Genomic DNA, 22,769 nt, shown 5'->3' with positions numbered 1-22,769 from the left:
AGAATGAAAGGAAATAGCTGTTAACATTTGTCTGCGCACAAACGAACAGCGATTGCAGCAGATTATGTTGAAAAGTAAAGCGACGCACGCATGCATATATCAGAATATACAACGGATCAGAATGTACAATGGTAACGCCACATTCGCCCAACAGCCAGCGCTAAAATTAACGCGTCGCGGCCAAGTAAAGAATTGGGAGTATTTTGATATTTACTCATTTAGCGCGAGTTTGGATTTTTTAAATTCAGTCATTTGAATTTGCTGCACGTTTACACCTAATTTTAAGTGTTGTTCGCTTACGTGACGTCCTTAGTCGAGTAAAACGTATCGTTGTACCATAGTAGTATATATTTACGGTTGTACCCATGATGCAGTGACCTGTATTTTTTCGGTGGGGATGATTATGAAGATAGTTACTCGTCAATCCCTCCGCGGAAACTGCTTCCTTACAAACCAAATCTTTGCATATGGAATGAGAAGAATTTGGTACAATAATGCCACAGTAGACAGGCGTGTCTTTCCCCAGCATAAATATAAAAACTTCAAACTACATTTTCTCTAAAAATAGGCAGGTACTGGACAGGCGTCGCTCACCAGGGCCATAAACAGTATCTAAAGTCCCGACCCTCCATGCGAAGTACCTTTTTTGTAATTCATGTCATCTCGCCGTGTGCGACTGACTAACACTAGGAAGACATGTTCTTTGTACATTATTACCAGCAACGTTTCAACAAGCCTTCACTCCATACGCTCTTAGGAATATTCAAACTATCATATGCATTGAAATCACTATTATACGCATATTCTGACAACTAACCTCATCCTCAAATGCAATACCAACACATATGAGAAAACCCAGACAACCTAACCTATTTTTCTGACTTTCATTCAATGTATTAGCCTAATACTTATCCATATGCAGCTTCGCCCTACATCAAACACAAACAAGTACTAAGTGAATAAGAAATGATTGTTATTTTTGTGCATAAAAAATGTTAAACTTGATGTGCAAGTTGCTGAATTCTTCTCTGCATTTCACCAGTTTCCAGTTGTTCATGAGTTAGCAGTGATAATCCAAGTTGGTCATCCTGCAAAACAACGTTCATAGATGTTCAAGAGTTTGTTCAGTTAACTTTGAAGCAATTTTGAAATCATTGACTGTCACGTTACCTTGGTAAATGGTTGAGCCATAATTCGTAAAAACCTCTTGGCAATATGGACGCATTCATCAGTTGATAAATTGCATACATTATCTCCCAAATGTTCTTGTATCCAACGAGGTAACTTATTTCTCTTGTCGCTACGTGCAAATCTCTGGAACAGATGATATAAAAAGTCAGATTTCAAGCAAAATCTTGATGCAGTATGTGCAAAGTTACATAACACATAAGACCTTTGTCATTTCAAATGAATACATTCATTCAAATTCAATTATGTCACTAAAAGGGCGACTGAAACAAAGATTCGTTCAAATTCAATTATGTCACTAAAAGGGCGACTGAAACAAAGATGGGTTATCACCAGCGGAGATATAACCTGTCACGACAAGTCATCCGGCATTATAATTATATTTTTATTACTCTCCTACCATGAATGAGTGCAACTGACCGTGTGTTGAGCAAACTCTCTTAAAAATTATATACAGGTATACCCTGATATCTCTTATAAGCAATATTGATCAGTGTCTTACTTTATATGAAACATGTTGAACAATACCTTATCGGCAAAGACCATAATTCCATAATCAGTTTTGCCACGAATTACTCTTCCGACACACTGTGCTGCATGTCGAAGTGCATCGAAAGATAGAAAATCAGATTCACGAATTTGAAAGTTGTCTCGTAGATACTCAAGTCTCGCTCGTAAAATTCTACTCTGAGTGTAAACATAAGGAATGCCAAACATGATGACAGCTCGTCCAAGGTGATGAGCTGAATGAATTTAAAAAAAAATACAATTTATATTCATTACAAGTTGATAAAAAAGGACCGGTTCCTTTTAGGAATGGGAGAAGAACAGACAATTTAATTGGCTTGCCAAATCAGAAAAAAAAAAAAAAAATATGTACTGCTTGCGTTGAAGGGTAGTTTTTGGACTGAGCCCAGATCACATAATTTCTCTAACACTTAAAATGAAAAAGTTTGAAACGAAATATTGTGAAATAATGAATTTCAACGTTTCAATGTGTGGTGAATTGTGAAAATAATTACATAGACCCAGGTTCAAGACTGCAGTATAAATAAAACAAGATGAAACCTGACTCGGTCTCTATTCCAATGTCATGCATAGAATACCGTATTTGCTCGTTTTGTAGCCCGAGCCCCTATTTTTTCAACCAACACACTAACCGGGCCCTTATTCAAGCACGAGCGTTTGTTATTTTCGATCGTTACAATAATTAATATATTGTTTTTTTCCAGTTCTCAAGTATGATTTAAACGAGAATAACGAAAATTTTGACTTTTTCTATGCACCGCGGGTACAAATCCGCAAAAGAAGAAAAGTTTTGCGACGCCCTATCAATATTGAAACGACGCACTTGGGCGTCGCGACGCTCAGTTTGAGAACCATGGTGTTACGTAATCAATGCTATCTGTTATGTACTTGGACTCCTAAGGCGTGAGTGTTATCTACCGGCGCTCAAAATACAACAGCGTTGTGACAAAAGCGCTTCTTATTTTCTATTGTTCTCTACCACTGAAAAATCAGCTTTTACATCGGGCGGGTATTCAAGCACCGGCCCTTATTTATTTTTATGTTCTGTTCACACGGGCGGCTATTGAAACGGGCCCTTAATCAAGATCGGGCGGTAAAACGAGCATATATGGTAATTATTAGTTGTCCATTATCCAAAATTCATAAAAATAATTTATTGTTTGCGTAATAATTTGTACTTACTGAAATCAATTCCTTCAGAAACTTTGCCTCTAGCAACTGACAGCAGAACTGCTCCCCTTCCATTGTTACAGGCCTGAAAGGATTTTAAAAGTAAATTATCAGACAATAACAGAGAGGATGTAGATACGGACTGTATTGTTCTCTAAGTTATATACTGGATACATATTTCAACATTATATGACTATTGAGTAATTATTTAAAAAGTCATCGGTACATTCAAGCACGCTCAAGTCCCGTAAACTCTAGATCAGAGGTCGGCAACATACGGCCCAGATCCAGCCCGCGGAGCAATATAATCCGGCCCGCGACGCTTCACTGAATTATAGTAACAAAATATAGCTGTTCTGTCGATTATATTCTTCATGCAAAAGAATTTACGTGTAGACTAAATTATATTATAACGTAACAAGTATATAATTCACAATTACTCGTTTAATGAGCCTATAATTTAATTATAATTTAGACAAATAACAACAAAATGCAGAAAAGTTGATGCTAAATGAAAATGGTTTAATGGTGCAAAAAATATTCAAATGGTCAGTCTTCGCGCGCTGCTTAAAATTTAACTTCTGATCTGTGTGATAAAATGTGATTCATCGGTCATCCATTTGATATTCAACGTTCTAAAAATATGAGCGACCTGCCAATGACTTGCAATCTATAATTTTGGCCCGCGAGCGACAAAAGGGTGCCGACCCCTGCTCTAGATATTAGACTAAATTAAATACAATGATATATAAGGGATGAACTTCAACCAAAATAGGACTTTTTATTAAAATAGAGGCAGTTTGCACCAAATGGCAAAACAAAATTGGAATTTGCTGAATTTGTTATCGAAATTTCTTATTAAAATAGAGGCAGTTTGCACCAAATGGCAAAACAAAATTGGAATTTGCTAAATTTGTTATCGAAATTTCTTATTAAAATAGAGGCAGTTTGCACCAAATGGCAAAACAAAATTGGAATTTGCTAAATTTGTTATCGAAATTTCTTATTAAAATAGAGGCAGTTTGCACCAAATGGCAAAACAAAATTGGAATTTGCTAAATTTGTTATCGAAATTTCTTATTAAAATAGAGGCAGTTTGCACCAAATTGCAAAACAAAATTGGAATTTGCTAAATTTGTTATCCAAATTTCTTATTAAAATAGAGGCAGTTTGCACCAAATGGCAAAACAAAATTGGAATTTGCTAAATTTGTTATCGAAATTTCTTATTAAAATAGAGGCAGTTTGCACCAAATGGCAAAACAAAATTGGAATTTGCTAAATTTGTTATCGAAATTTCTTAATAAAATAGCGGCAGTTTGCACCAAATGGCAAAACAAAATTGGAATTTGCTAAATTTATTATCGAAATTTTGTATAGAGATGAATGTTATGCCGAACAAACTGACTGATTATTTACATAGATTAGCGACTTGGCATCTTTACGTAAACAGAAAGCTCGCAGTGATATCACATACTTCATGGTACTTATCCAAGGCCATACTAGTTTCAGCAGCATCTTGCGTTTCAATGAATAAAAGTTTGCTTTTCTGAATATTCTCAAGGATTCCTTGCTCATACCATGCAGCAACTATGTTCTCCTGAAATAATATGAACAATTAAAAAATTAAAATAAATTTGAAAATCATTAAAACTTGAATCAGGACTGGATGGTTGGCACATCGGACAAGTGTTACGACCATACTAGCTATTTAAAATTTCATATATTCAGATATCATTGTGTATGAGTGGATGCTGGACTCATCAGTCATGTATGGTGGTTCACATAACCAGTGGTTATTTACAGCTTCCCCATCATGGGTGTTCATACATACGTAACAATGATCTGGTTAACTATCCACATACCCAAGGCAGTAACTAGATTCGAAGCCATGGTTTGTCATATCTCCACCATTTTTTCTTTCAGAAATAAATATGGATGCAACCACAGTGAAAGTACACAAAATTCTCTCATGTTTGGTGACAATTTCCTCAATAATTGCATTTTGACGAATATCTCTCGCCCAGAGATAATTATAATTTGCTAACCATGTACCGGTACCTAGACAAAATCAGGACAAGAAACCATTTGACTAAACCAAAAATTAGTTTTCCTCTCCCCGAGAATAAATATGAAAATCCATTCCCCCCCGAATGAAAATATCCATTCTATGTTTAGCAACAATTTCCTAAGACATTAGCTCTGGTCCAACGATAATTCTAATATACTTACCATGTACACATATGAAACAAAAAAGCAGACAACACCATCCGGAACAATTCTACACATTTCAACAAGAAGATTTCCATAGTTCCGAATCACAGCAATGTCCTCTCTTGTCTCAAATTTAGAACTTATTGCAACTTGGTCGTTGCCTCTCGTGACAACCTAGAGAATTTGGTATAACAGTGTTACTACGGTAGGGTGTTTAAGTGCGGAATTTCTGTTACTACCGACTACCGCAGCATTTTTGACTTGAATTTTTTGATCAACTACAGAATCAAGTATCGAGTCGTTTGCGCACAGAGGCATCACTGTATATCATATATAACTTGAATTCAAACTCACCTCGTCACAAAAAAGCTAATTTCGGAGCAATAATAGTTGGTGTTCACCTCAACTACACTAGAGCAAGAGGAAGTCAGCTTTACAAAAGCACAAAATCCAAATCCACGAGTATGGGAAGCAGTGTTCAGAAGGCTTGAATCATTGACCTGTCAGTGAGGCTTGACTTCGGACTAGACTTTAAACTCGTATGACCAATGACTTGCCCATATTACTGATTAAATTGAACTATATCATATCAAGTAACAGGTTGAGCACAGTTCAGATGCGTCGACCGACCTTTTCACCATCGACCAAAAGTGGCTCATAGTCATATTAGCGAGCATTACTCAGATTAGGAACTTTGAAAAATATGAATTTATCAACTGCTCTTTGTTACCACATTTTCAAATAACATAATCAACTCACCATAGGACATAGACATTGTCTAGCAAGTGTCATAGTAAAGGTTGCCATGGTAACTGGTTGAAAATCAAGAATCCTGGGATACATGTCCAGCGGAGAAAGTGTCTGCAAAATGTAAAGACTTTTAAGCCATGATAGTCAGCAGTGCGAATTGATCACAATGACAAAATAAATATAAAATACATATTTATTTATATAACGCTTCAATTTATCCTTCATTTTGAAACAAGGCTCCGTAAATGATGTCAACGCTAATATCTAAGATGCTACTTTATGTTGGAAGAGCCAAATTCTTGGGTGAAGTGCTGGACTTGTGATTCGAATCAGAGAATTTTAACCGTGCAACGCCAACATAGCAGAAGTTCAACTATTTAACTGTTAGTCCATAGCACCCACAGAATTGAAAGTCGGCTTTCACATTTATTAGGACCCAAAGAAATTAAACTATTCGCAATATTACTTCTGAAATATTGATAACAGACAATTCTTACAAGAACGTAATTTCTTAAAACAAAAGTTCGTACATGAACAGTATTGAAATATGGACAGGATTTTGTGCAAGCATTTACCGTATATGCTCGTTTTACCGCCCGATCTTGATTGATTGAGGGCCCGTGTGAACAGAACATAAAAATAAATAAGGGCCGGTGCTTGAATACCCGCCCGATGTAAACGCTGATTTTTCAGTAGTAGAGAACAATAGAAAATAAGAAGCGCTTTTGCCACAACGCTGTTGAATTTTAAGCGCTGGTAGATAACACTCACGCCTTAGGCGTCCAATTACATACCAGATAGCATTGATTACGTAACACAGTGGTTTTTAAACTGTGTCGTTTGTGCGTCGTTTTAATATTGATAGGGCGTCGCAAAACTTTTCTTCTTTTGCGAATTTCTACCCGCGGTGTGTAGAAAAAGTCAAAATTTTCGTTATTCTCGTTTAAATCATACTTGAGAACTGGAAATGACAATATATTAATTATTGTAACGATCGATCTTATCTAAATATATATATTTAGATATTTTTTATATATTTTTATGTATAAATTTACTTTAAAAATAACAAGCGTCCGTGCTTGAATAAGGGCCCGGTTAGTGAGTTTGGTTAAAAAATATTTGCCCGGACTACAAAAAGAGCAAATACGGTATATCAAATCAGAGCAGGGTAGGCAAATTACTGCCTGCAGGCCGGATCCGGCCCACTTGTGTCTGCTGAAATTATGACTACAGTTTTTATGAATGTAAATATCGTCACGATGACCCCAGTTGTTACATTGTGCTTTTTTATTAATATATAAAAGTCAGCCTAATTGTTGGACTAGCTGTTTTTATTCATAGTTTTTCATATTGAGTTATAAGTAGGGCTGGGCATTTTCGAATACCTGATGATTTCAGAATCGAATCGAATAATTTTTTCGAATCGAATCTCGAATACTTGAAGGCTATGAAATTGTATGTAACTTTCTTATTATTTTAGATCCTCCAGACACATAAATTACTGGAAACATAGAATACATCACTGACAATAAAAAAAAACACGTTTTCATCAATACCTCAATACAGAAAAGAGTCATATGTCAGAATTGTGTTGAAAAAATATGGCTTCAATGAAAAAAAATTGAAAAATTTACCTCGACCATTGGCGAAAAGAGTAAAACAAGATGGCGGTGATTCGAAAATTTGCTCTCAACCGATTCGAATAATTTACTATTCGATTCGAAATGCCCAGCCCTAGTTATAAGTCTCCAGCCCAGCAACCAAGACTATTATCTGTACCTGGCCCACACAGAAAGTAATTGCCCATTCTTAAATTAGAGGAACATATAACTTACACCCGAAGTGATGATCACACTTTGAAATCTTGCAAACACAGGTTTGATGGCAATGGAGGCATCCATGCAGCTAAGAAATAAGAAATCAAGATGATAAAATGTAATAAAGGATAATAAATAGTGTTGCTTTGTTAACACATACCAGTCAGGTATTACTGTATCTATTTATATAATAAGTCACAAGAACCATGTTGTACCATTTTTGCCAGATATGATAACGGAGCTTGATGATTGTATGATCATACCACTTCTAGACTTCTTATAGAAATGACTTTTCCCAGATTAATATATTGCTTTAAGATATCCAGTGTTTATACCTCTAGTGTACTTCCTATTATTTTTAATGACGAAATATTTAAAATATAATATCTCTTTGAAAATATCTCTTTTACTCAGTTATGAGATTCGGCCATGAGTCCATGAATCAGTTAGTCTACGGAGTAAAATTTTCAGGTGAGAAGGTATGGTACAATATTTTTTGACAAAATAGTATTTTGTTTATAGATTTTACAGCCAAGTGGTAATTTGCCTTAATTAGTTCTCATTGGGTTATTAGTTTATGTGACTCCTTATCTGAATAGAAAATTACCAATTACCTGAAATGCATAACTGGATTGAACACTGTTGGTGCTTTATCATCAAAAGGTTCAATTAATAAAACAAAACCTGCAGACAGAAGAAAATAGAAGTAATATAGGTTTCATTGATCATGGTGCCCTATAAAAACCAGGAAAGAAAAGGCTTGATGGCTGTCCCACTTTGTGAAAAATTGAAACACACTTAAAATGACATAAATAATCATAATGTGGAGAATCATTTGCAAAATATTTACTGGACTTTATAGTTCATACCATCACACTCACAGGGTTTCTCCCTTTTTTCGAAATGATCCCGAGGTTCCTAATGGTTTCCAATATATGGCTTGTAATAAGGAGCACGTAGTGTTATATGCATTGTTAAATGTGAATGTATTTACTTGATAGTGATATTAATCAGTTTGTTGGTTACATCTCCCTCACAAAAAATGTCCATACAGGATGGCATAAAGACTGGTCACAAAACAAAAGTTGTGATTCAATACATGACCAAGGTATCTTGTTAATTTGCTATTTCCAATGCGCAGATGAAAATCATATCCTTTTTCATGTCATGAAATTGTAACCCTTTAAATAACTTTGAATTTGTACGATTAAATCGATATCTGCAACAACTCGCACCAGAGTAATATGTATTTTTAGAAGTATGGGAAGCAGAAATAACATAAATATCAGTTAAACTATACCTTTGTTATAGGTGCTTACTAACGTGGCAAAATTAGAAATTAAGACAATCGGTGAAAAATCTGCAATTTGAGGCATTTCAAGTGTACGCAGTAGTGACGAAAGACGTTCTGAACAAAATCTGAAAAATACAAATTAAGAAATGGAACACATTTCATGGATAAGTAGATTCAAAGTGATTCTAATATGAAAAGTTGTTTGGACCTCCAGAAATATGCGCACCAAGATGGCGCACAACCTGAACATAGTATGTGTGTACCAGTTAGGATTCAGGTTGTGAGACATCATGGTGCGTATACTTCTGGAGCACCGAAAGTTTAGATGTTTTATTTTATTTCAAATATTAAATATTTAAAACAAACTGGACTTGAGTAATCAGGGAATAAGTCGTTTATTTTTTAACCATGCTGGAAACATGTGCTAAACATTCAGGAAGTAAAAATGAATTAAAATATTTTTAAGGTGAAAAGAAACAATAGAGATTATCGAGCAGCGACACTGTTAAAGTGGTCTATCAGACAATAACAAGAAAGAAAAAGGAATTTCACTCATTTACCTCAAAGGTTTTTTAGCGATGCAAACTTTGTCGAAAATATCGTGTAGAAATGATACCGGAGTTTCACTGACGACATGCCGAACTCGTAATCTCGATTTTAAATATTCAACAAATCTTTTCATAAATTTAACAAAATGTTCCGAGTTTCTTATACTGCCTGGTACTGCTTCTGTAATATATGACGGGAAAATTGGGAGCTTAATGGAGTGTTATATTGAATAAAAGAATATACGTACATGTCAGCCTCGTAAAATACATTTATAGTGAAAAATATATACAAAATCAACTACACTGTGAACAGAACGTGAAATTGATTAGAAATTTGAATTTTTCCACATTGGATTTATATTTGCATTTCAAATATAATTTTCTGCACTTCATATATAAGAGTGGGTGGGCACTTATGGCCTTTGCAGTACCAGAGTAAAATAAGTCTGTCAGCAGTGTCACAGTTTGAGACTTCCTGAAAAACTGAATAAAAGATTTTGGAACTATATCGCAAAATGACATGAAATATCAAACATATTTCTACTAGCAGTAGACCAGTAGCGCACATGCTACTTCAATCAGCCACATTATAATGTGATACCTGCAAAAGTCTATTACCTTGTACATTCTAGGCCACAGTTCTCAATCTTTTCCTTTCAATTAAGGTGTGCAATAAGTAAATTATTAACAATGATAGTTTTATGAAACTGCATTGTGATTTTGAATAAAAATGGGTCAATTTGTTCACATCCCAATCTCACCTTGTAAAACCTCGTCTGGTAGGATGGGATTAGATAAAACAACATCAGATGTTCTGGCAACATTTGCTTCTCTTAATCCTTCAACCAATCTCTGATACTCATTTTGAAGTTTTTTTGCATCTGATTCTTTCATTCTTTGGAAAAAAAATGAAGAATTAATTAAAGACCTTTGCAAGCTCTTAAAATAGTAACAATACCAATGTTTCACTAATTCACTGTGTCCAAATACATTATTACATGCCAAGAAGTTTTGAAGTAACAAAAGGTAAAAATTTCAGATGATTGTCAGGCAATTTAATGAACAATAGGCTTTCATCTTCTCGAAAAGTGCCAATTTTGCGCTAAAAATTATGGAATTTCAGAATAAAATTAGACGAAACCCACTAATAAGTAATTTATATGACAATTTCAGAAGCATAAAAGAATAAAGTTTTGCATAGAATTAATAGATCAAGTTCTCAAATACACGATGATCGCTAAGAATCAGAAAACTTGTTAAACAGCTATTTATTTTTACAAAGTTTTTTGAGGGCCTATGTTTTCTTTCAAAGTCTAAAAGCTGTTTCCTACATTCGTCCATGATGCAGGTGTCAAAATAGAACTTAAAACAACCTAAAATTCAAAAGAAATAAAAACTAAAAAAGAAACATTTTTTTCGTGATCTCATCTGAAATTTTCCTATTTTCTAGCAATCACCGAAAAAGTTATATGCTACTGGAATTGTTAACAAATCAGAAAATTGACTACTTGGTTGGCATAATCAATCAATTCATTCCATAAAATTCATATATCCATGATACTTGCTCAGATGATCCTGAAGTTGATTGAGATTTCCAGTGCATCTGTCTAATGTTCTTCTGCTTATATTAACACTCATAGACTCTATGCAGACATTGTCTGAAAAGAAATATTGATATGAATAGAACAATCCACATATTATTGCCCTGGATTTGCACATATTTGAGAAAAAATTAATAAACGGCTTAGTTTTGCAATGAAATTATGTATCGAAATTTGCCAACTTTTACTTTGCTGTTAACATAAATTACAACTTTGCTGCAAAAAATGTCTAAATTACACAGAAATGGGTTATCATTTTGATTATCAGATCATGATCTTTTCGGATGATAACAAGAGCGCAACGCTTAATTAATGATATGAGCACAAAAGTACGGCATCAATACTGGTTTAGCGACCCTGAGTGAATCAAGTTTGTTGCAGTCAAGCCATGAATATGGGTAAAAGTGTTGATTTGATTTTTGATGAAGTATCGAGTTTCATAGTAAAAAACAACAGAATTCATTCAAAAAAATATAAAAGTAATTGCTTTCTAGCGATATTTTCAATCTCAGTATAATTAAAATCTTAAATCGATTGTTCCAATAGTTGCGGGCAAAATTGATTAATAGCAAACACAACAGATGAAGAATTCGGCAGTACGACCTAAATGCGCAAAACTAGAATATTTATATGTATGGATTTAATAAAATAACAAGTACCTATATTGTGTGCTTCATCAAAAACCACAACTGAATTCTTGGACATTTCTTTCGATACAAGATCAGCTATCTTAGGATCAAGAAGGTAATGATAACTGTAGACAACAACATTTGCATGCATGATCTGTGACACAAAAACATAAAAATTGTGAATTCTTGGTGGAGAAACTAACTTAGTTGCACCATGACATACAAGAAATTTAACAATTTTTTGTAACAGTAAAGCTTTACAAATAATTACCAATATTAATAATTATGAATAGCCCAGTTCTATTATAATATACAAAAGTAATTAATTTATAATTCAGAACAACAAATTCTGAAGATATTTCAAATCCCAATCAAATAGAAATTATCACATCATACACAGGGTGTCCATAAAGGCCCTTTATAACTTCAATTTTGTTATGAAGTGAGTTCTCAATATATCATAACCAGGTTTCTTGTTTTTCAATCAGTAATTGTTTATTAAGTATTTTACTTCATTTAATACATCTGTGAGGGTCAGTACAATATATGGTATCGATAAATTTTCTTTGTAATTTAAAAAAAATTAAGATTTTATGGACACCCTATATATCTTGTTAAACAGGATTAGGAATGCTATCCTCTTGTTAGAACCACTCTTAATAATAAGTTACAACTCACACTATGTCTTGCTAAGAAATAAGGACACCATCCCTTCCTACGTCCATATGCTTTCATATCATCTAAATTATAAACACCAGCAGGAAGAGCTTCTTCTTTACCAAATGCATCAAAATTCTGGAAAATGAATGATTGACATTTTAAAAACCAGGCATCGCCATTACATCACAATAGTACAATGAAATGTAGCGATTCTGTTGTTCATTATCGTGAGTGTCACTATGTAGCAGCTTGGGTATATAGTAGGTATATAGTAATGACAGTTAGAAATTTAAACTTTTTTATTTGATACAAAAAACTGATTGCTTCATGGCTGTAGAGTTATCCAAGCCATTTAAAAAACGACTCTGGCTCAAGGTTGAGACAAAATTAGACTATAATTATAGCTCCTAATTCAGAGATAACCAAATTTTAGTATTAAAAGATTTGCATACAACACTGCATTTAATTACGCCATATGGAAAGAATGTTGTTCAGTTAATTTGAAGCTCTTTGAGTTTCTGTCATAAATTTTACATGACCATTCAGCATTACGTTTGAAATGACAACGATGACTCTCCAATATCTATAGAAACATACCAAACTCTGGCCACAGCCCTAGTTAGATTATCACACAATCAAAAGCGACTCCAAATATGGATGTACAAAATTTGAAACAATAATCACCGATCAGTTTCAATTTTGAAAAATTCTGAACGATTTCATGAAAAATCATACTTAGTAAGTCCACTGCACAAAAATTGGTGCTCCAGAAGTTTGTGTTCGCCTACTCTAATTTTGTTCGCCAATTTTACATCAAGTTCTGTAAAGGGACTGAAACCTATGAGCGAGGCCAGGGGGTATATTCACTTGGCTAACACGGACAGTCCCCGAACTAATAGAACTAAAATAAAGAAAATTGAAATAAAATTATAGCCTAACCCTAACCTGGTACATATACTACGGGAGTACCCCGTACTATAAAAAAATAAAATGCCTCGACATAAAATCCCTTGGAAATAGAAATTTCAAAGTTTAATTATTGAATACATAATGACTTACTTCGAAATAAGCACAAATGGGAATGTCCTCATTCTGTTGATGCCTTTGTCTGACAAATGATGCAGTGAGGGAGTGACAATGACTGTCAACTTCTTTACCGTACTGATGTTTTTTCACATCAGCATTGATGCAAAGATTCTTTCTAGAAAAAAAAATGTAGTATCGCAATATAACAATATCATTACCTGCCTTTTCTTCAAGTCCATGCATATGAAACCAAATAACTGGCTAACTAAAATCATATCTGACATGGCCTGATAAACGGACGACACGATAGGGTCCACCATGTTATAAAACCATCTTATAGGATTTCCAATAAAAATAACATTCGTCTTAATTTACCTGGAACTCAAAGCCAGTCCCAGTATTCTTGGTGCCTCCCCAATAGTTGATTTATAATAGAGAAGTAGCCTTTGCAATTCTTCAACAACTTTTTCAAGCTCAGGAACAGTTCTTGAACAATAAATCAACTTCCCAACAGACTGAGGATTTTCCTGTTTTTCCGGTCATAGTTTAGAAATTGATTACAGATAAGACTGGTGCATTAGGTTAATAACAAACTAGCACCATATTGAGAAAAACAGAGAAATACTCGAGTTTACAGAAACGTAGTTTTTTAAGGCCAATGTAATTTCAGAAAAATTATACCTAAAAAATGTTAAAAAATTGAAAATGAGAGAAATTAGAAATTATAATGCCTCATATAATATGTAAAAAGTAAGGACTTTTTAAATCGTTAGGCACCGAAAATTTAGTTGCAATGATTTTTCACACTAACATTATAACAGGGATGTTATTCGACTCACTGCATCATCTAATATATTTGATCATGTTTTCTTACCAAATGATATGCCAGGATTAATGACAACAAAGTAACAGTTTTTCCTGTCCCAGAAGGCATTTCCAACACTCCATGACCTTTCGCATCAAGTGTCTTCTTCAATTCAAGCATATAGGAATATTGTTCAGGATATATAAATTCATATGGAAAGTAAACCAGGAGTCCATCTATGTTGAGCCTGAAAAATATTTATTAAGATTCGAAATTATCACATATGTCGTAACTTTTCAAAGGTTTTGCTCACTCTCAAGAATTCTCCATTGTTTATTTGTGTGTATCATGGACTTTCCAAAATAAACTATTTGTCTTTGAGATATATGATTCAAATTAGTTTGATTCCAATCTTTCTGAATTCAACATTGTGCAATAAAACCGTGAAACTGATCGAATGTCATGTGAAGTTATGGACACTCATTCACTTAATATAGGATAGAAATTTCATACTCGTCCCAAGGTAGAGGAAATTCGATAAGATGACTTATTCATATGGCAAACCGCGACCTCTCTTCCTGTTACCACTCCATGTCGGGTATGAGAACCACTTATTCCAGATGCACGGACTTGGTAATACGAAGCGGATACGTGAACCACTCTACATGGCAAGAAGTCCAGCAATCCCATGCAGAGTAATCAAAGGTGCCATGACTTTATGTAAGCTGATGAAGGAATATCTTACTTCATATTTTCATTGATTGGCAGCCGAGTATTGGTAAAATCTCCCAAGAAATTGAAAGTATTACATTAAATATATCAATAAATATTCAAATATTGTCTGCAAAAAATTAACAATATTATGAAAAATATACATTACCAGAGCAGTCTATACTAGTGCATTGCTTTTTAAAATAACTATTTATCAGTGCAACACAGAATCAAGTATAATAATTCATTTCCTGAAGTCGAAATTAAACCAATCATCTATTAGACCTAATGCAACTTTAATTCAACTATTTTGTTGTACTCACAAACTTTTGATAAACATATTTCACAAATTTTATGATCATATTTTCAAAATTCATGAAAGTTTAAGAATAGTACATATGAACACTTTAATGTCGAAATTTTGATTTCATGAAAGTCAAAAGTATGGATAAATGTCAAAATAAATGGAATGAATGTTATTAAATGCTAGATGTTTTTAAAATAACTTTGTTCTGTTATCCTAGAGTTGAGAGAGGAATCAATATTAAACTGGTGTTTCAATACCTCTTTTGTCACAATTCATCTATGACGGGGTTAAATTTACTTTCAAAATCAGAAAATTACTATTTCATGAGAGATATATTATCAACCAATGCCAATGAGAAAAATTTGCGCCTGGTTTAAGACAAATTTTGACTCCAAACCCGAATTCCTACATTGATAGCAAAACACCAAATTTCGGCTTCACGGCCATGCTTCAGCCATGTTAAATTGTGGAAACCCAAGGAACATATTTAAGCTAGTGAAAAGATAATCACTTTGAAGATTTTTGGCATAAGTTTATCATTAAATGAGTTGCAGATATTTTTATTGATCAGAAAATATATTAGTTTTTTTAGAAACACACAGAAAATGCATCAAAATAATTATATAATTTATCGTTCACATTATAAACAAATCTCCCATGCATTAGATATATTTAGAGTTTATAAATTCATTCCATGCCAGAATTATTCTCTATTTCAGGTAATTTCAATCCAAGCATTTCTGGAAGCATATCTGGCTTCAACCATAGAACTAATGGGGTAGTGCCAAATGTATAAAAAGATTCTTTGTGATAAAATAAGACACCGTCTGTATTTTTCGATAAACCTTTTTCTAGTGATTTATTCATATTTTCTTTTGTACATTTACAATTAGGTAAAACTTTAAATTGATATGAATCGTTAGGATTATTAGACATTTCTTGAATTTTACTATTTAACCAAAAAAATCGAAATTCAGTATCGCAATCGTATACAGGATGTTGATTCCAACACATAATATCAAGAATATAGAAAGTTTTATCCACTTCGGAAAAAATACAATCCAATAATGTATAACCAGATGAAGACAATTTGTTCCCACCCGGAAGTCCTGATGTAAACGTATTAATACGATATCCACTCTTGGAGTAGTTATTTGTGCTTCCCCTTGCTGCAACTACAAGGTTGCGACGTCCAACAGGGCAAAGCATCATTAACCAATTTTCTTCAAAATCTGGAGGAATATCTACAAGCCATTCAGATAACATTAATTGGTCTTTATATCTTCGAGGAGGTTTGACGTGGGAAATGACTTCCATTTCTGTTTCATTTTCATCTTCAAATTCTTCGTCGTCATCACTCCAATCATTCATAGCAAGTCGACGAGCATGTAATTTATAATCCACACGCTTTTGTTTTTGAAATTCAAGATATTTTTGACGTCGTGTATGTTGATCATTACTAGTTTTCTTTTTGTATTCACTTTGTCGGGGATGAGCAGCATAAATGCTATTTGTATTGTTGGATACTTGGAATGATGCACTCAGAGCTGCGGTAATCTCATCCATATTACTACCTCTGTGAAGCTAGCAGCAAAACACGAAATTGTGACTGACAGAATCGCAGAAAATACCCACGCGTAAAATTAAATGTTCCCGATGATTTTTAAAAGAAAGTGTATATTTTGATTAGTTTTACAATGGCAAATAAAGCAGCACAATCATTAACTACACTACTCGTATTGTTAATATATAGTAAACAAGCTAAAGCGACTGTTACAATTCATAGTATTCACTAAAAACAATGCACTGGAGGTTGACTGTTGGATGGTTTGAATACAGAAAAAAAGTAGTTTGTGGTGTAATACAGGGGTCTCATGTAGTTTCGTACCTAACATACTTCTAGTGGGCGTAGCATAACAATTTTTTCACGTGTCAATCCTAACCCCCACCTGACCACACCATCTAAAAATTACGACGTCACAGTGACGTAATAGAGCCCTTCAAACTATGCGAACTGTCATCCAAGACGCGCAGACGAGAACCCGAAATCGAACAGCCATTCCTCTCGTTTTCTCGTCGCAACGATCCCGATAGGAGAGAGATCACTGACGTTAGTCAGTTCTTTATCGTCGGCGCCAATGCCATTTCGGGCGATCGTAAGAGAATTTGGCAAGCTCTATGACGTGATTGTGACGTAATTTTTGGATGGCGTAGTCAGGTGAGGGTTAGGGTTGGCATGTCAAAAAATTGTTATGCTACGCCTACTAGAAGTACGTTAGGTACGAAACTACACGAGACCCGTAATACAGTATTGCAGTAATATCAGAACTACAGTTATTGCTTGCAGATGTTTGAAGACAGACCCAATTTGATCTTGTGCCTACATGGCCATAATTATGCCTGTACATGAGGATTGCTGGTACGCCCACTAGAAGTACCGGTACACATGAAGTACAGAAGTACGGTAGACTACAGTGATACGAAACTACACGGGACCCAAAAAATCACTCACGTTTGCTAAACTCGGTTCAGAAGATAATAAATACCGGTACAGCATGTAGTGCAGTGGTTCACATCCAACGTGCCGCGGCCCACTGGAGATTTTCATTTCTGAATTTATTTCAAGTGATTCCAATTTCCATTCTCTTGAATTCCGCGAGAATTACCCCATGACTCTTGCTAACAAACAGGAACGAGAAATTTGAGGAGTCGTATTTGGGTATTGTTTTAATTCAAGTTTCGCATAAAGCGCACCAACAACGTTTCGTAAAATTGAAAAAGTCATAGTCTACAAGGTAACAAATTATTGTGCGAAATTTTCCCCAAATTTTACCAAGGAATTATTATTTGCCATTATTGCCGATTTATTGAATCATTCGAACTCAATATAACATTCAGGATTCACGCATTATTTGACCTGTTTTTATTCACTATTCAATACGAAAATAAAACAGGCACAGTAGAAAAGTAAAATAATAAGAGAGTCAACTATCGTCTTAAACCACACAATTATATTTTGGTCACTCTGAAAGAAACGAAACGACAACAAACAAAATGCAGAAGACCTGGAGGACGGGGATAATTTAATAAAAAAGTTAAAACCGTACGAGAACGTACGTGCCCGTCCACCAAATACAGTCATAGATATCCGTATTCCGGCGTCAGAAATTGTAATATTGTTAGCTCAAAATTGGGACAGGTAGGCTAATTTACAAACGGTGGGGAGAAAGGTGGAAAAATAAAAATCGGAATAAAAACCCGAATTCACTCCTTATTAGCTGTCGCCCATATGAACGCATGGTTCTCCCAGGAATATAAAGCCAAACTTCGACGTTCGCGGTCGTGTAATAATTAGGGCTGGGAATTTTAGGGAAAACACTTTGACCGTTAACCGGGTAAAATTAACCGATTAACCGCCGCGTGACGTTTGATGTAATAATTATAATTTCATCTTGTTACGTCACAATGGTTATAAAGCAATTTCATGTGTTCTTATCCCGGTATCGCTCAAAATTATTCACGAATCGAGATAGTTTCATGATCCCTATGCTGCAAAAAATAGGCAGCTGGGTTCGGGCATGTTGAAATATTTTAGAAAACCCGATTCCGTTGTTAAACGTCATTTATGTGACAAATTTTGAGTGTTCTATGTGCAAATTCTACTTCGAGATATATATCATGAAGAAAAACGGCATCAACTGCACATTTATTGTGTGACATTGAATATCCGATTTTGCAATGAAATTGTGAACAATATATTTCGACATCGACCGAAAACTGATTCTGAATTCATCATTGTAAATTTTCATTATTAGCAACCTTGGTACTTCCATTATTTTTTACATTTATTGATTCCTCACCCACACAGTTAGTAATATTTTTTTGAATTAAACGCCGCAAAAGATAAATTTGCGATGACGTAATCATATTTGACGAAATTGTACGGTATAAAGATGATTTGTACCTGAGATGTCAGTTAACGCTTAAAATAAATCATAACCGTTAACCATATGAAATCGGTTAACCGGTTAACCATTCCCAGCCCTAGTAATAATTGATCCGTAAACAGGAAAGAGGACAGGCGGAAATGGCCCACCAACTTTAGTAAGTCTAGCGTTATGGATGCATGTTGTATATACTAAAAATACCCGATATTCGCCAATTCTCTAAAATATTCGAATTATTCGATTCGATAAAAATATTCTATTTTACCCTCCCTTGCGATCTGTAATCACGCCAGTAATCTGGCGAAACGCGTGGTAGTCCAGACACTGATGCAATGAAATAAAACCTTCATTATTGTACCACTTCACGAAAGCGAGGTAGAATTGACGATTACTTCATATCTCGAACAAAAACAGTTACTTTCTTAGAATTGTTTCTGCGATCTGAAAAGTATTGTCATTGTCAATCCTTTGACTCAGTGTTGAATAATCACGTAACTCAGCTTTGGGTTAAAACACTGATAGGCTACTAAACACTTGAATAAATCGACAATAATGTCATTTCTATATGTGGTCAAAATAATATTTCTCCCCAATATCTCGAGAAATTTCCATAAAATACAATATCTACCTGTCTTACTTATCTGGTTCGACGTTTCTAAATTTACATAAACGGCGTCGACACGCTTTATGCAAAACTAGGAATTGCAAAATATCACGCAAAAAGCCAAAGAATATTTATTTTCACATTTATCGTTTCTACATGTTAGCCGTAACTCGTTAAAAATTAATGCTAATAAATTCTATTTTGCTTTTCAGTGCGCTGTGATTTGTAACAATAAAAGTGATTGAGTCGGGAAAAAAAAGTCCTCAAATTAGCTTTTAAAACTTGGCAGAGGGATTTTTATCAAATCTCATATTTTTGCATTAGTTTCGACGGCCTTGTAAGATAGATCCCAATCTAATACACTAAAACAGTGCTATTTAATCTTTTACTACGTGTTACATCTTTTTCGGTTTTTACTTTTTTTGTATATACATCGCAAATAACAAAGATAGTCGCAAACTTTTCGATACTCCCAAAGTATGTGAACCAAGATGGCGGACACCGGAACATAGGATGTGTACCAGGTTAGGGCTGGGCCATAATTTCAGGTACAAATTCTACGGGAGTCACTTGGCTGGTCCTCGAACTCGCAATCGAATTAAGATATGGAAAATTGGAATAAAATTATGGCTTAACCCTAACCTGATACACATACTACGTTCCGGTGTCCGCCATCTTGGTTCACATACTTCGGGAGTACCGACTTTTCTGTTTATCTCTCCGCCAATAAATGTTTTTTTGCGCGTTCAAAATAGTTATTTCTTATTTGTATACCCGGGATCTGACTTAGTATACACTTGGGTAAATAGTATAACTGGTTGAATATCACTGCTCTAAAATATCATTCCGAATACCAAAATAATTGAAACTTGTGAAATCTGCGACAAATTGTTTGTTTTTGTATATTGAGTAGCCTATAAACTTATCTTAGAACAGAAAAATTGCATTTCTTCGTTCCTATTTTTGCCAGTTTAAGCACCGATGCGCGGTCATTAATTTTTTATGTCTAAGCCCGTTAGAACCAGACCATTTTCATTTCGTAGAATCACGCCATGGATTTAACTATTCTGTCCAATAAAGCCGTAATTTAGAGTTAAATAGGTAGCAAAGCATTTGTAATTTATACAAGTAAGACGAAAAGTTGCGTTCACGAGTTGTCACCGTCTTCGCGCGCTGCCCAAAATATAAAATTTCAATTCTGATCTACGTGGAAAAATTGGGATTCAACGGTCATTTGTTCAGTTTTTATCTTTCTAGAAATATGTGAGGCCCGCCAAGACTTTCAACCCTTTATTTTGGCCCGTGAGCGACAAAAGGTTGACGTTCCCCTAACTAGAGCAATAACCAATGAATGTGGTGTAATGAGTACGGCACTGTCTATGGTGGCGTTTTTTTAACCCGGGTTCAATTGAACCCTTGACGTTTGGTGGAGCTAATCCGGGGAATCGTTGAAGGTTCTTTAAAATAATTTTACGCCATGAAGTCTTTCCATTACCCAGATTTTTATACTCGTATAAAATTGAGTATATCTCCGATCTAAACTCCTCAATAAGCACTAGGGCTGGCCATTTCGAATCGAATAGTAAATTATTTCGAATCGCCGCCATCTTTTTTTTTCTTTCTGTCAATGGTCGAGGTAAATTTCTCAATTTTTTTTCATTGAGTCATATTTTTTGACGCAATTCTGACATTTGACTTTTTTCTGTAGAGAGTTATTGATGTAAACGTGTTTTTTAATGCGTGTGAACGCTCAGCAATCTGCCTGAGTGATGAATTCTATGTTTTCAGTGATTTATGTGTCTGGAGGACCTAATACAGTAAGAAAGTTACATACAACTTTATATCTACCGAGTATTCGAGATTCGAATCGAAAAAAATATTCGAATTGATTCTGAAATCATCAGGTATTCGAAAATTGCCCAGCCCTAATGAGCACACAATGTATTGAATGCCAAATATTCATATATTGGAAAGTTTTACAATCCAATTGAAGAATCCAAATACAATATATATATATATATATATATTGAAATACACTTAGATTGTTAAGTGTTCACACACAATAAAAAACAAGTTTTCATCGATAACTCTCTACAGAAAAGAGTCAAATGTCAGAATTGCGTTGAAAAAATATGACTTCAATAAAAAAATTGAGAAATTTACCTCGATAATTGACAGAAAGAAAAAAAAAGATGGCGGCGATTCGAAATAGTTTACTGTTCGATTCGAAATGATCAGCCCTAGTGCCTATTGAGGAGTTCAGATCGGAGTTATACTCAATTAAACGTGTGTCAATCTAATAACACGTGAGTGAATGCGCATATAGGGTCAATCACTCCCTATAAATCAAATCAATTAACCAAATCGATCATTCCGGAAAAGCACAGTAAAATGAAAGCGAAAAAGATAACAAAATAATTGTATATATACATGCCTTTTACGGAATGGACAAGATAACCGTGAAATGAGCATTCGGTCTACTTGCCAGCGGCAACCTTTAAAATAGCCTGAAACTTATGGCTACAAAATTTGCACAACGCGATCGTTTTTTATGTGAAAACAGCATCGCCCCAAGATGACGCTGCAAGGCAATAGTTCACCTTGTTATTACTTATCGATATTAATCGGTAGGTATGTTGATAGGTATTTGTATGTCTGTTTGTTTGTCTGTTAGATGCACGCGATATCTCACGAAAGCGAGATTGAATCTGCTCCAGATTTTGCATGTGCATTCATCATATGTCGTATCAGAAGCCTACTGGATTGGATTTTGGGTGAATTATGTCGTTTAATTAGCGAGTTATTAATTAATTAGTGATGGGACACAAGGTGTCACTATGGAGTAAGAGCGCTGTTTTGGGGGATCCCCTAACTTTCGATCGATAAGTCTTCGGTCTCTAACCGATATTCTCGTTTATGGAATTAGGGAATTCCCCCTATATTTTTTCGAATATTATTAGAGCAATGGTTC

At 34.6% G+C, this 22,769-nt stretch overlaps 2 protein-coding genes across 3 annotated transcripts; both read right to left on the bottom strand.

Annotated features, from left to right (window-relative positions):
* Window positions 1–952: 952 nt before the first annotated feature.
* On the bottom strand, window positions 953–15,072 carry LOC120336717 (general transcription and DNA repair factor IIH helicase subunit XPD-like). Of its 2 annotated transcripts, none has more exons than XM_039404472.2 (19): window positions 14,975–15,072; window positions 14,299–14,476; window positions 13,800–13,951; window positions 13,458–13,599; window positions 12,417–12,533; window positions 11,769–11,892; window positions 11,070–11,166; window positions 10,270–10,403; window positions 9,521–9,689; window positions 8,967–9,085; window positions 8,281–8,350; window positions 7,685–7,754; window positions 5,859–5,960; window positions 5,118–5,273; window positions 4,363–4,485; window positions 2,899–2,971; window positions 1,717–1,931; window positions 1,171–1,314; window positions 953–1,088 (listed from the first exon to the last, which is right to left on the bottom strand). In XM_039404472.2, the coding sequence occupies exons 1-19, from the start codon at window positions 14,977–14,979 to the stop codon at window positions 996–998; spliced, it is 2,283 nt and encodes a 760-aa protein (XP_039260406.1). In that variant the 5' UTR covers window positions 14,980–15,072; the 3' UTR covers window positions 953–995. The 2 variants fall into 2 exon arrangements, with proteins under 2 accessions (XP_039260406.1, XP_039260407.1); XM_039404473.2 differs by lacking the exon at window positions 14,975–15,072 and adding an exon at window positions 14,743–14,903.
* On the bottom strand, window positions 15,067–17,920 carry LOC120336729 (snurportin-1-like). Its single transcript, XM_039404485.2, has 2 exons — window positions 17,760–17,920; window positions 15,067–16,831 (listed from the first exon to the last, which is right to left on the bottom strand). Exons 1-2 carry the CDS (start codon window positions 17,853–17,855, stop codon window positions 15,935–15,937), a joined length of 993 nt encoding a protein of 330 aa, XP_039260419.2. The 5' UTR covers window positions 17,856–17,920; the 3' UTR covers window positions 15,067–15,934.
* Between the last annotated feature and the right edge of the window lie 4,849 nt (window positions 17,921–22,769).

This window comes from Styela clava, chromosome 2, assembly GCF_964204865.1.
Source record: "Styela clava chromosome 2, kaStyClav1.hap1.2, whole genome shotgun sequence".
Taxonomy (NCBI): Eukaryota; Metazoa; Chordata; class Ascidiacea; order Stolidobranchia; family Styelidae; genus Styela; species Styela clava.
The sequence above is the reverse complement of the archived record's forward strand: the minus strand, read 5'-3'. Positions and strand labels throughout refer to the sequence as shown.